We start from the raw sequence: 15,320 nt of genomic DNA, 5'->3' as shown, positions 1-15,320 counted from the left end.
TGGGAGGATCGTTGCGAGTTCGAGACCAGCCTGGGCTACAAAGTGAGCTCAAGGCCGGCCTGAACTGCATAGCGAGACCCCGTCTCAAAAAAGACCAAAAAAAAAAAAGAAGTCTGGAAAATGAGAGTAAACATGTAGAGGGACACTCACTGAAAAATTATAATAGCAAGATAAATGTCCTGTCTCAACAGGAAGATAGATAAATTATAAGACTGGATAGCTATGTCAAAGAAAATCCAGTAACATGGGAAAATACTCTTGTTAACCTAAAGATAAATCACACTGTGTGTGTGTGTGGTTTCAAGCACATGTGGCTAAGGTAGTAGTACATATTTCTGTGTTTCTTTAAAGACACAGACCAATATATTTGCACAGAAAAAGACTACAGATGTTTACCACAGCAGGATGACACGTGTTATTTTCTTCCCTAACACACACACCCCATATCAATATTTGTAAACAGTATAACAGCAAGGGCTTTATTTCAGTCACCAAAGCATTCCCTAAACCTAGAACAGAATCTGGCACACACAAGTCAAAACTTAAACTGTTAAATTTGCGTATGGTTGTTTCTTTAAGCAATCAGAAGAAAGGTTTTTAAATGTGTTTTCCAATACTACTGCTCAAAGACAGACCTCACAGCAAAGCTCAGGACATGTGTGAACCAGCCTCTTAACTAAGTACACTGTGTATTATCTCAGACATGTTTAGATGCTTGGCCATTTGTTTCTCTTATTTTCCTCAATTCTACAGGCTACTTCTAAAAATGAAAAAAGCATCTGTGACAGTTAATGTCCACTCCTGTAAATAAGACTGGGTTGTGGAGCACTCATCAATGAACTGGCCCACAGATGCTCACAGTCTAGGTCGCTGGTCGCTGGAGTCTAGGTCGCTGGAGATGCGTTTGGAGGGGGCATCTCTCACCAGTGCCGGCCCCTGCTCAGCTTCCTGGCCATCATGAACAAGCTGTGTAGTGCCGCCATACCATCTTGCTTGTTCCTGCCTTGACATCAGCAGAGTTAAACCTGTCCTCCTCAAGGTGTGGGTGTCAGGCATTATGCCCCAGCTATAGGAAAGCTGAGTAATGCAACTGCAATTCTGTAAAAGACAAACTAAGCTTGCAGCTTCCTCATACACGTTCTCATACAATCATTACGTGATTACCACATGGCACAGGTAAGATCTATGCTAGTCTTTAAAGTGTGAAACGCTCCTAAAACTTCTACAGCATCTGCAGTTCAGACTTGTTCTCAGTCGGTTCACTGGAGTCCCTCACAAGCCACTAATGCAGGAAGAAAGCACTTTGATGGCCAGCATTAATTTTTAATTCATTCAAGTCATTTATTTGGAACAGTAAATTCACTCTCACTGACACTATGATGCTGCGAAGCTTCTAGTAAATGTATTGATTTACTCTTTATTAGGAAAGCGAATTTGCTGCAAAACAATTTTTGAAATGTTACTTCCAAATCAATTCAGTGACTGTCTCATTCTGGGATCCTTCCCTATTGTGTTCTTGTTAGCAGAGGTGATCAGAAGAAGGACAGAAGTCAGGCTGCCCATGTTCCAGAAGTGTAGGTTAAAAACTGGCCGATGCAGTTCTGTTGACGGGATACTACTTACCACAGAGAGCAGGCGGGCCCAGGACAGCAGCCAAGTGCTTTCCATTAGACGCTGCACTGCGAGGTGCCATTAGATGGATCCTAATAAGGACTTCAAAGTTATCTGATTTTTAAAATCTTATATTCAAAGATTATAAAATGTTTTATAAATGCAAAAGGTCTTTGAATAACAAAACACCAAAAAAATCCAACAATCTTTGAACTCTGAAATCTTCCCACAGATCCATTTTCTTATCTGTTTTACTTATTCATTTATTTATTTGTCTTTTTCCTTTTTATCGGTATCGGAGATTGAACTCACGACTGCCTGCTTGCAAGGCAGGCGCTTATGCCGCTCAGCTAAATCCCCAGCCCCTCTTATCTGTTTTAAAAGGCAAATACTTCAACTGTCTTAAAAGGCATTCTGTGGTGATGAAAGCAATCTATATTGAACACATTTTCATCTAACAAAGATTTAATTCACCTCATCTTTTTAAACAAATAGTGTCACACTATTTGTGATGTATAATTTTTCATAGTTAATTATGGAAATTTTCCATAATGCATGAATCTGTTTCATTCTATTTAACTGTATGATGTACTGTACTAGTTGTTTAATCTTTCATTGTTGATGGAACCTTCAACTGTTCCTTTTACTTGTAACAAAAATGTCGCAGTGTCTGTCTCTCTGCTTCCTTACCCCTGAATATTTCCCTAGGATAGGAATGTCAGTGTGTCACTTTCCAGTTCAACAAGAAGTGGTCAAATGGCCCAATGTAAAGGCTATTCTTACTTATCCCCTTACTCATTACCAGCACCACCACTACCAAGGCTGCTCCCAAGTTGAACATTGCTTTTTTCTTTTCCTCTCTTCTTCCTCTTCAATTTATATGTGGTGATGTTTTCTCCCTGCACATCTTCATTACTAATTCCCCTTACAGGTTTCAGGAAAGGTCCTATAACTATAGGAAGGAAGTTTTATGAGAAGCAGAGACCTCTAAATAAACTTAAAGAGTCGTAGGTCCAGGATGGCTACAGCCCTTTGGGCCCAAAAGAAGGTGCATGCATATTCCACCTCCTCAAGACTAGTGGACTTCCCTTCATCCAACCCTGGGACTGGCATATTATTTCCCCAGAAAGGCCATGAAAGCCACCTCGCAGAAGCGCCCACTGTTCCCTGTCCAGTGGGCCAGCTTGTTGCTAATAAGCACCTTTTTCTCTCACCACTGTGTGTCTCAAGTCACTGGCCCCCTCACACTAATAGCAGGGTCGGACCTTTCACAGCTACGCACCTCGTGGCCACCTCCCTGTATGCTCAGCAACACTGGGTATCTTCAATCTTTAAAAACCTACCAATGTAACAACCAAAATACAGGATTGCACTATTTGAACTCATGTTTCCCAGATCACTAGTGAGATGTTTCTTGGTCACTCATATTGTTTTCCTTTTTTTTTTTTTTAAGATTAAAAAAGAGCCGGGCATGGTGGGACATGCCAGTGTTCCCAGCACTCGGGAGGTTGAGGCACAAGGATTGCCATGATTTCAAGGACAGCCTGGACTACATAGCAAGACCCTGTCTCAAAAAACAAACACAGCAGTGTACTCCACTGCACCAGCCTGGGTACAACCCCAAAGCCCACTGCAGGAACCTTCATTAGGATGATAAATTAAGACTTCAAGACTTCTACAGCAGTCACGGTGATGTGCAATGACAAAAAGGAAAAGCCTCGGGCCAGGGATTTAGCTCAGCGGCATAAGCGCCTGCTTGGCAAGCCGGGCATGGTGGCTCACGCCTGTAATCCCAGCACTTGGGAGGCTGAGGTGGAAGGATCGTTGGGAGTTTGAGACCAGCCTGGACTACAAAGTGAGCTCAAGGCCAGCCTGACTCAAAAAAGACCAAAAAAAAAAAAAAAAAGAAAGAAAAGAAAAGCCTTGTTCCAAACAACACAGCACCTTTTAATGAAATTAAAAGCTTAATAATATCATCAGTTCCTCCATCAACAACTTTTGATTTGAGTTCATTGATTTCTTCCTCCAATTCTGTATGTGTGGCTTGGTGACCCTGATGAGACCTTCCTTGGGCAGAGTTCCAACCTTTGATCTCACAGCACCAGGGTGGCTGGCATGGCCCCCTCCTGTGCAGGGTCCTCCATCCCTGTGGCACAGCTGCCACTGCCCCTGCACTTCCATCCCTATTTCTTCTTTTCTGTGAAATATCTATTCAGCAGCTCTGCCCATTTTCTTTTTACTTGGAAAAATACATACATATTCAGGGTATTAGCTTCTTATTTGGTATGAATGTTATGAATGTATTTTCCTGGTCTGGCATTTTAACTTTGTTTACACAGAAATTTAATTTGGCTGAAGTTTTATTTAGCCAAATTTATCAAATCTTTTTGTGTCATTTGTATTTTTCTTACTTCTATAGCTCAAAATTAAAAACTTTCTCATTTACTTTTTTCTGAATCAAAGCTTTCTGTTCACTGATCCTGGAAGGTACTGAAGGAAACAGCTGAGAACTAGTTACTGCCCCAAAGCCCAAGCTGAGGACCTGGGGCTTGGGGGAAGAGTTACTAACTGGTTCCTCTGCAGCCCAGCGCTGCACTCTGAGCTCCAGGCTTATCCACCCACTGCCCAAACTGACTGCATAAGACCGACATGGCTGGGGTGTGGCCTTCCACTCCACAGCCTGGCACAGCATCTGAAACTTCTAATGGAAAACAAGTTTGCAAAATAGTAAGATTTGATGAGTACAATCATTCTAGAGAAAAACAACATAATCAACTACAGATTCTGAGAGCAGTAAAAATATTAGAACAGACTGATCAAGACTTTTAATCTAACAGATTAATAACCATATTTAAGAGAAAGTACACAAACATGCAGGATATACAGGACAAATGGAAATAGTGAGTATGCTACAAATATGTTTGACTATATAATGATTATTAGTTGCAGAGGAAATAAAAAGAACCCTATAGCAGGGTGATGGCACACGCCTGTAATCCCAGGACTCGGGAGGCTGAGGCAGGAGAAGTACTGTAAGTCTGAGGTCAGCCTGGACTACATAGCAAGACCTTGTCACAAACACACTACATGTATACTATAATCAAAATGAAGAGCATTTTCAAAGTCAGTTTAGTAAGCAGTGAGTATTTAAAAGTCATGCAATAGGAGGATGTGGACATGGAGAGGCTGCATATGTGTGGCAAGGACAAGGGGAGAAAAGAGGCAAATCATATCTCTCAGTGGGAATCACGAGCTAATGAACAAAATACAAAAAAGTCACTAAATCTAGCATTATTGTTCAGAGACAGAGAAGCAAATGACAAATTTCCATAAATGAAGTAACAGAGTGGTTGTTTTTAAGGAAGGTGTGGACCTGATGTAAAACATTACAGAACTACTAAACCTTTAAACTATGCCATGTGCAGCTTTTACTAAAATGAACACTAATAAAAAGAAAGGGAAAGAAGAGGACCCAGGGATCCTGAGGGCTACGCGACACCACACCATCCAGCTCACTCAAATCAGAGCCTGAGGACTGGAGGCACCAGTGACACGGTGGCAGTTGCCCAGAAACAGGGCTCTGCTGAGGAGTCACTTGACAAAGCACCTTGGGGCAGCACATCCCCATTCGTGAAAAGAACTACTCTATCCATTAAGAGCTGGGAACTCCTTCATTCTCAACTCTGGAACTAGTCTGAAGTCCATTAGTAGTTTCATTATGAGTAAGTTTCAACTTCCCATCTCTTCCCCACGCTGCTGGGAACTAAGACTGTTCCTGCTGCCCCTGACTCTGTCTTGTCAAAGTCACTAAACTGACTCAGAGAGCTGACTGCACATCTTTCTTCTGCAAACCTATGCGAGAAATGTGTATTTTTCCTTCCCGAAATGACTCCTGCTCACCACTGTGAATAATTGATGACCTGCTGAATATATATATATATATTTTGGTACTGGGGATCGAACTCACAACCTTGCATTTGCCAGGAAAGCACTTGTGCCGGCCGAGCGATAGCCTTAGCCCGACCTGCTGACGTTTACAATACTTCCACATCAAAGTGCAGAGCACTGCATACAGACAGACCTTGACAACACAGCAATATTTAGGTATTTCCAGTTTAAACGTTCAAACAGCTTTGGCTATTTTCTAAGACAGTATACAGAGAAATTTAGACACTGGATCCTGTCTTATTTATCATGAGACAGCATCAATCACGTCCAACACTGAAACATTTGTTCCTATACACAGGTCCTGAGCTGGAGTTTTAATGACACAGAGCAAAGCAACACAAATACATGTAAGTGGAAGGAAACAGCGGCTAGCAGTCGACATACCTTCAGCATGTAGTAGAAGGGGAACCATGACAGAAAGAGGTCAGAGAAGAACTCAGCAATGCTGAACACGCCATATACTACCCAGTAGGTCAGCCACTGGGTGTCGTCATCTTTGTTGGGACTCTCTATGGCTTTCATTCTGGAAGGAAACACAAAAGAAAGCACATAATTTAGGAAGATGTCAATGAACATTTGTGAGACTTTCACAACCTGTTCTCCAATACCATGGGGAAACCCAGGCAAATGTACGCAGCACCCATAGGAAAAGAGTACCACATGAAGATGCAAGCACCGTGGGAAGAGCAGAATGAGTGATGTCATCACTCGCCCGGCCTTCCGGCCACCAGCAAAACCAGCCCAGGCTGTCACTATGGATCTGCAGCCTGCCAGGGCCTCCGCCCCAGCTCTGCCATGCTACCAGTGAGAAAACTCTAGCAATCCCACTCCTCTGGTGAGCACTCGGGAGGAACTCAGGATCCAGGGCACATCAGTAACTCAAGGGCAGCATGGGTGGGTAGGAGCGTCTCATGGGGAATTTCTAGAATACAGCTCAGACACTGTACAAACCCACTTACTGTATAACAAGCAGGTGCAAACCAACATCTCAGTGTCTGTTTAGTTCAGACTGTCCTTGTGTGATCCTCAGGCTGTGGCCCTCTTCCCCTCATCACTTAACAACACTCCCAACTCCTACTTAGACAAAAGTCATTCTGCAAATAGGTGAAAACAAAATTTAGATAATCTTTTACTTCTGAATCACAGAAATTTTCTTTGGTCCTAGAAATCTCTTAATTCTAAACCTGAGGCTCCATAATTCCTTAACCTATTCTAAAATAGATCTGTTATCACAACTCAGCTGGACTAAAAACATAAACTAGAAATATATCTGAACTTTATGGGGCTAAGGGTGTAGCTTAGGGGTACAAGACTTGCTTAGCACAAGTGAGGTCTTAGTTTCAATTCCCAGTGTTAAAAAGAGAAGAAAGGAGAGAGGGAGGGGTTGAAGGAGGAAGAGAAAAAGAGAGGGAAGGAGAGAAGTGAATTTTGTTTAGGCTAAAAGACACATTAATTATCTGCTGCAGTAGAAGTAGCTCCCCAAAGAAGCAGGCTGCTGAATCATGCTGAGGAAGCTTAGGAGGGGTCAACAGAACCAGCCGTGCGCGCGCGCATGTGTGTGTATTTAAGACATGTTTAAGACATGTGTTTTAAGAAAATAACCAAAGAGAGAAACGGCCAAAGGGGGAAGAGTTAGAGCTGAACAAGATGGCGCTAATGACATATGGAGACACAAAAAGGCAGAAGTGATGAAGTAAAAACTGCTTTGATCTTCAAGACTAGGCCAAAATTTTCATTTTAAGGACAAAGAACCATATGTAATGAATTTAACAAAGCTGATCATAGAATAATGGCTTGTAACATGTGAATCAGATCTGTCTTAGCTACCAATAAGATGAATTCAAAAGTTCCCATGTTAACACACTGGAGCACTATATAGTGACACCAGGAATAAAAGACTCAAAATCAAACACACACATTAATCATAACTTTGTAGTTAACCAAGGCAGACAGACGCTAGCGAATGTAACAGAAAGACAAAGGCAAACTTTTAGCAATCATGTTAACCCAAGAATGAACACAGCACAGCCTTTATGTAAAACTTTTCCCTTCTATGCTTTAGGTTAGTACAGCTGTATCTATTTATAGGTAAGTAAGTCATTCTTTGTTCTTTCTTTCTTCGTTTTTGTTTTTTTTGAAACAGGGTCTCACTATGACTTCAGGCTGGCCTTGAACTCACTTAGATCCTCCTGCCTTAGCCTCCTGAGTGCTGGGATTACAGGTGTATAGGTAGGTTCTTTAAATTATTAGCACAATTAAAATTTCTCACACTTTCATCCTTGGCAGAGAGAATACATAGTTATATTTCATTTAAGGTTTCCCCTTCTTTTTTTTTTTTTTTTTTTTGCACAGAGTAGGAGTGTACTGGGGATTGAGCTTTCACACTGAGCTACAGCTACAGCCTGCCCATTTATTTCTTTGTTTACTTAATGTTGAGACAAAGTCTCATTAAGTCATTAAATTCCCAAACTGGGTTCAAACTTGCAATCTTGCCTCAGTCTCCCAGAGGACAGTGATTACAGGTATGGGGCTCTATGCCAGCTTCACTTAAGATCTAAAGGCATTCCATAATCAAATGAACTATCAACAAATAAGAAAATTCAAAAGTTTCCATGTTAATATACTGGAGTATTATATAGTGACACTAAAAAGTAGAAATAGAAGAAGTTAAAATGGCACTCAGGAGGCTAAGGCAGATGTCTGCTGCGAGGTTGAGGCCAGCCTAGGCTGCACAATGAGTTCGAGCCTGGACTACAAAGCAAAATGCTATCTCAAAACAAAACAAAACAGGATCCGAGTGTCCCTGGGCTACAGAGCGGGATGTTTGGCTTCTAAACTGGAATGTTCCTTGTATAACAAGGTGTGGAAGCCGCAGCAGGTTTAAAAATGGGTGATGTTGAGAAATGTAAGATTTTTGTACAGAAGCATGCCCAGTGCCTCACTGTTGAGAAGGGAGGCAAGCACAGAACCGGGCCAGATCTCCATGGTCTGTTTGGGAGGAAGACAGATCAGGCTGCTGGATTCACTTATAGAGGCCAACAAGAACAAAAGCATCACCTGGGGAAGGGACATACTGACGGATTAGGATTATTCGAAGAATCCCAAGAAGTATATCCCTGGCAAAAAATGATCTTCACTTGCATCAAGAAGCAGGGAGAAAGGACAGACTCAATGGCTTACCTCAAAAAGGCTACTGAGTAATAGTCACTGCCTTGTTTATTATAGAACAGAAATGCTTCGTGGCTTTTTCATATGTATCATAATTTAATAGGTCTCATACACCAGAATTCAGATCATGAGTGGCTGCCAGAATATTTTTGGACACTCCTGATTTAAGTAAAATTAGCTTATATTTAAATGGATATTTTTCAGGTTTTGATAGTAATTCTAGTTCAATGAATCCTGGCACTGTTTTCCCTTCCTAAATACATGGTTGGACTTGATTAGTAATGTTTGACTTTTCACAAAAATTGAGAGTGTCATCTCAAAATATACAGAAGGTTGGTTTTATATGTAGATTTATATAACTGGTTAAATACTAGGGAAATCCTTTATTTTCTCAAAACCAAGCAAAACTCCCTGTTTCAATGTTTATTAGTCCGTTAAAGGGAGGGGTTGAAGACAAGGAAGCAACATCTGGAATTTTGGTTGAACTACACCAATTTAATTAGAATTCCCTGTATCTAAAAGGTGCTGCCCTTTACTTACTAAACAGCATTTTAGTGTGGTGTAAGTATAATACCAAATAAAGAATATTTAACATTTCTCACATTTTATAGTTAACAAGTTTCGTTTTGGCATATGGCATATTTGTGGATCTACACGACACATTTTGCTCATTCTCCTCCATTCTCCCTCTTTTTCGTCTGGCTCCTTTCCTCTCCCCTCCCTCTTCTCAAATCATCTCTCTTCTGCTTTCATGTCACCTCTTTAAAAACAAATTTTAATATAATTTCTCACATTATCAATGCATTTTAACTATTGTTTTAACTTAAAATAGTTCCATGTTTATATTTTTTAAAAAATGATGATGGAGGCCTACACTCCCAACACACAAAGAAACTGAAGCCAACACTGCAGGCTTGCGCCCAACTGAGATGCAGTCTCAAAATTTAAAAAAAGGCGAGGAGGGCATGGTGAGAGAAGAAAAGAGCTCAAAAATGGGGTTTCCAACTGTTATTTACCACAGCCTCAGCACAGACTCCCTTGTTCAACTGTGGGGACACAGGACATTCTGTAGCCCTGCACTCTTCCTTACACACCCACGGAATTGTATTACAACCAGGCAAGCATTCTGAGTTTGTGAAAGAATTCAAGATAAACACATTTCAACAGAACTATTCACTGAGATTTCAAGTATTTCATCTCTGTATTTGCTCTGCTGAAACACAAACCTCCTTGGTCCTTGCACTCCCTAGTGAAAGCCTAGAGGAGCTCTGGAACTGTCCCAGCAGTGGTGGTGACAAATGCAAGCACTCTCTCCACAGGCCTGGGCTTGCTGTCTTTCTCCAGCGCACCTGACTCCACCACTGACCCTGGCAGACAGAGAACAGACACTGTAGTCTCATGAGCCCAGCCCTCGTGCATGTGTGGTACTAGAGACGGAACCCAGGGAGCACTAAACAATATTCTTAGCCACTCTCATTTTATTTTGAGTCAGTCTTGCCAAGTTGTGTGGGCTGGCCTAGAACTTGGAATCCTCCTGCTTCAGCTCTCAGAGGACAGAGAGTTGGGATACAGGTGTGTGCCACAGGACCCAGCATACCAACGTTTCTATGACTAATTCCTCCTGCGAGACTAGCACCCTCTTTAGGGCTTTGTTAAAAACAAACACAAAGTGAACATCAGACATATTCATTTAATTTCTCTCTTGAGAAATAGCTAATGATTTTCTCATGAACAAGGTTCTCTAACCAAAGTCAGATACAACATGTTGTGTTTCAGCCTTTTAAAAAGGCCTCCAAGGACCAAGCCTACTTACTGCCAACTAATCAGAAGGCTCAGGCAGAAGTATTCCTTAAACCTAGAAGTTCAAGACCATCGTGGCACAAAATTGTGAGGTCCTATCTTAAAAAAAAAAACATAGAGAAAGAGTCATCACATGAATCTGACTCATCTGAACTTACTATTTAAACGAACTATCAAGCCAGGCATGCTGGTGCATGTAGTCCCAGCACTCAGGAGGCAGAGGCAGGAGGATCACTGCAAGTTGTAGCCTGTAGCCTGGGCTACAAAGTAAATTCAAGGCCACCCTGAACTAAATAGTGAAACCCTGAACTAAATAGTGTTACAAACAAAAAATACAAAATAATCAAAAAATGACTGATTACTATGGAACAGCCAGGCCCTTCCCTTCCTTTTCTTCTCGACGCCCATCGGGTTTCATACCATTTCACCATCCTCAGCTTGCAGGTCCATCCTGGCTCCAGCTCCTACTGGTGTTTAGCCTTGGGCCCACCATGCAATCTCTCCGGGCTGCAGCTTGTTCACTACCAAGGAGGATTATAAACCTTGTGGCGCTGCTGCAAAGATTAAAGCGCTCAGCACATGGGAAGCGTGTCAAAACGCTGAGCGGCACAGAGGAAGCACTCGGTAAATCCCCCTTATCAGGTAACAATGATGCTGTAATAGTGATTTATTATTGAAAACAAGGGAAGAGATTAAAAAGAGAAAAGACAGCTTTAGTGCTTCTACCTACATAAAGTTGGCAAAGGGTTTATTACCAGCTAATAAGGCTGAAAGGAGATTAGAGAATTACCTATGGATTTTAATTATACCCCCCCCCATTCTAAATGCTCCAAATCTCAACCGCTACAACAGGAAAGAATTCTGAGCCTCCAAAAATCCTGTTTGCATACTAACAGGGGAAAAAATCCAGATAATGGTGAAACAATTTTCTCTCTCTCCTCCACAAAACAAACAAACAAACAAGACCACACTGACCGAGAACTGGTCCCAACATGTAAGTAACTCACTGGCCAGCAGTCACTGTACTGCTGATTCTACCCTTGTTGGCAAGTTCACAGCTTGCCTGCTGTTTCCTGGAAGGACAAGAACCAAGGATGGCATTAAACTCAGTGTCTTCACAATGAGCTGTCACCAGCCAACCCACCAGTAGGCCCACTTATCCATCTATCTCCACCTTATTTATCTATCGTCTATTTATTTCTGAGGTACGGCCTCACTAAGTCACCTGCTCAGACTGGCTCAAACTTGTGATTCTCCTGCTTCAGCTTCCCAGGGTGCAGGATTACAGACAGGCAGGCACCACCACGCCTGGCCATGAAGCTCCGGTTTTGCATGTGTAACATAACGGTATTCGAGTTTATACTTGCCTGGGTGCTTGCCTGGCTGGCACGCACAACCCTGAGCTCAACCCGCAGCAGGAAAAAGAAAGTTAAAATATTTACAAATACAATAAGTAATGTTATTTAACTTATATCTAATATTTATTATTATAAATATTATTATACCACTGCAGATTAAAACTAGCTAATAAGAAAGGCAGATAGGGGAAAAATGTTTTTTAACATTTTTTCCTTTGAGACATTTGTCATGGTTTCAATTATTCACATCTTCTTCCATCGATCAATCAGTTAAGTTGTATTACTGGGATGAACATTATATTCTCTTAATTATAGTTGTAAATTAAGCATTTGTGACTGCATTAGCTCAGACTGAAAGACTTAATGGGTGTTTCAATATCTTCCTTCATATTATTAAATTGAAAAATGCCAATTTCCCCAGAAAGTACAATTCAGAAGACAAATTCAAAAAATTTATTTGGAAGTTTTGTTTTTGTTTTTGTCTTTTTTTGAGACAGTCTCACTATGCAGTTCAGGCTGGCCTTGAGCTCACTTTGTAGCCCAGGCTGGTCTCAAACTCAAAACAACCCTCCTGCCTCAGCCTCTGGAGTGCTGGGATTACAGGCATGTGCCACCATGCCTGACTAGTTTAGAAGTTTTTTTAAAGTATTTATCCCTACGTCCTGAATTCCAAATGAAACATTTAAAGGGTGATTCCTAACAGGCAATCAGACTGTCTGGCTTAGTTATCTTTGCTATAGTTTCTTTTAGGCTACTAAAGAAATGAAAGAAATAAATACAACCATGCATTAAAACCAAAAAGCCGAGTGATTTCTTCACTAACCACTGAGTGGTGGCTGTGATGTGAATGGCCACTTCCGTGGAGAAGTGGTACTATGTGGGACCCTGTGCAGAAGGTCAGAACCAGTACAGCTCAAGCAGTGACAACCCACCTGACACTGCATCTGACCCCAGCACCAAAGACCTACATGATTCACAAGGACCAAAAATCCAGGCCAGAAACAGTTCCCATCCAAACTAGCTCCCATCCAAACAGCACATGTGCTAGGGAAGGCTCCCCTGAAGGAGGGCAACGGGCTGGTAACAGAGAAGTGCATGTCTCAATGGAAACAAACCAAGTAAACGGCTGATTTCACCTGAAAAAACTGTTAGTCCAATTATGTCTGGTGCTTAGGAACACACACTCCACTCTGCCCAAACACAAAAACTACTGGCCACATCTCTTACAACATCAGAGAAGAAAACTTTATACTGTTTTATTACTCTTTGAACAAATATCATAAAATGCCAATTTAAGTACAGAAAAAAAGCCAGGTGTGATGCTGCACACCTGTAATGCTACCTCGGGGGAGACTGAGGCAGGAAGATCACTATGAGTTTGAGGCCAGCCTGCACTACATAGCAAGATCCTATCTCAAAAAAGAAAAAAACTAGAGTGCTGAGTGTGGTGGCATATACCTGTAATCCCAGCACTCAGGAGGCTGAGGCAGGAGTTGCCAGATGTTTGAGTCCCCCCAGGGCTACACAGGGAGTTCAAGGCCAGTTTGAGACTCTATCTCAAATCAGTCCCCCCCCCAAACAAACAAACAAGACTAGGAACAATGACAAACAAAATATAAAGAGGGGGAAAGTGAAAGAAAATACTGTTGGGATATTTTTTCCCTTAAATGATTTAAAATCTCAATGACATAAAATTAGAAAACCATGATTAATTGTTTCCCTCTGTGTATTAGTAAAATTTGCCACTATTGATTAAGCACTTACAAAATCTGGTTTTGTGCTGTTTGACATGTTATCTTTCCATATTTTATATATATGTTCCTTGCCCAGGTGGTAACACAGTTAGGATTATCAGTTCCATATAAACACACTTCTGAATATTCATATCAAAGATACTCAGGAACATACTACCTCTGCTATATATTGTTCAGAAGTGCCTCAGGTACTACAGGTCACATAAACTTAAACAACAGAGGGTCTTTAAAGCACTGAGTTTACAATTCAATTTCAAAAAGTCAATTATATTACCAGAGACTGACACTGTTTCCAAGAAAGCAACTCATTTAAAAAAAAAAAAAAGCGAAGCATGGAGCTGCATGCCCATAATCCCAGTTTCCCAGGAGGTTGAGGCGGGAGGATTACAAACTCAAGGCCAGCTTAGGTGATTTAGTGAAAATCTCTCTCTCAAAAAGAAAAAAGAAGAGTAAGAAAGAGGGAGCAAGGAGAGGAAGGAGAGAGAGAGAGGGGAGGTAGAGGGGAAGAAAAGAAGAAAGGGAAGGGCTAGGGATATAGCTGGGTTCAATCTTCTGTACCAAAAAATGAACAGGAAGAATGAGCACTATTTTTAATGTGATAAATAACATTTAATCACAAATATTCCAGAGTTCAAAGTAGATTCTTTGAATTTTAAGCATGAAGAATATGAATCCTAATGTTTATTATCCTTGTTAGAGCAGACACACACAACAACCACCCATTACACCCAGCACCCACAGTGGTGCTTTTGGCTAACTTCAGAAAATGGAGTAGGAACTCCTGAAAACTCAAAAGAGTACTCTTATTGTCAGTGCTTTATCTAAGAAAGAAAAATTATACATTTTAAAAAATAAACACGTTTGTTTCCATATGCTGAAAGAAAACACTTTTCTTCTTCATAGAAAAAAAGGGGGGTTTATAGCTATGAATGATTTGAAGGTTAGCCTTCCTTTTCCATTGCAGAGTATGTATGCTTTCAAAGCAAGACATGCTCAATGGAGCAAGAAAGATGGATGAAGGAATATGAATCATATACAACTAACTTGCTTATTTCCTGTTTACTATACAATGCCCTCCCATGTCAAAAAACAAAAACACATGAGGCAGCTGGCTTAAGTATGTAGAAACTAGCCAGACGTGTAGGCAAACACTTATAATCCTAGCCCTTGGGAGGCTGAGGCAGGAGGGCTACAAGCTTCTAGTACAGCTTGGGCAACTTAATGATTTAGCAAAACCCTGTCTCAAAATAAAAATAAAATGGTCAGTAATGTAGCTCAGTGCAAATGTCCTGAGTTCAATCCCCAGTAACACAAAGATAGATAGATAGATAGATGTCTTCTAAGACAAATATACAAAAACAATTTTTAAAAAAAAAGGCCCATGCTCCTTCATTTTTTTTTTCTTGCGATAGGGTCTTGCTGTAAGTTTAGGCTGGGCTTGAGTTCACTATGTAACTCAGGTTGGCCTTGCACTCACAGCAATCCTCCTGCCTCTCCCTCCCAAGGGCTGGGATTACAGGCATGCGCCACCGTGCTTGACTCCTTCACTTTTTTGTTTTTGTCTTTTTGAGACAGAGTCTCGCTGTGCAGTTCAGGCTGGCCTTGAACTGACTTTGTAGCCCAGGCTGGTCTCGAACTCGCAACAATCCTCCCACCTCAGCCTCCCAAGTGCTGGGAATAC

The 15,320-nt window shown here is 41.3% G+C and overlaps 1 protein-coding gene and 1 pseudogene across 1 annotated transcript in view; one reads left to right on the top strand and one right to left on the bottom strand.

Annotated features, from left to right (window-relative positions):
- The window catches only part of Reep5 (receptor accessory protein 5), a 35,563-nt gene that overhangs the window by 10,297 nt on the left and 9,946 nt on the right, over positions 1-15,320 (bottom strand). Inside the window, exon 3 of the mRNA XM_003479494.5 lies at positions 5,944-6,082. Within this exon, the coding sequence (XP_003479542.1) occupies positions 5,944-6,082 (139 nt within the window). The remainder of the gene's footprint in view (positions 1-5,943; positions 6,083-15,320) is intronic.
- On the top strand, positions 8,446-9,125 carry LOC106025701 (cytochrome c, somatic-like; annotated as a pseudogene).

Source organism: Cavia porcellus, unplaced genomic scaffold (genome assembly GCF_034190915.1).
Source record: "Cavia porcellus strain 051 isolate PalLab524CR breed Dunkin Hartley unplaced genomic scaffold, mCavPor4.1 scaffold_2, whole genome shotgun sequence".
NCBI lineage: Eukaryota > Metazoa > Chordata > Mammalia > Rodentia > Caviidae > Cavia > Cavia porcellus.
Note: the sequence above shows the minus strand (reverse complement) of the source record. Positions and strands in the feature narration are given on the sequence as shown.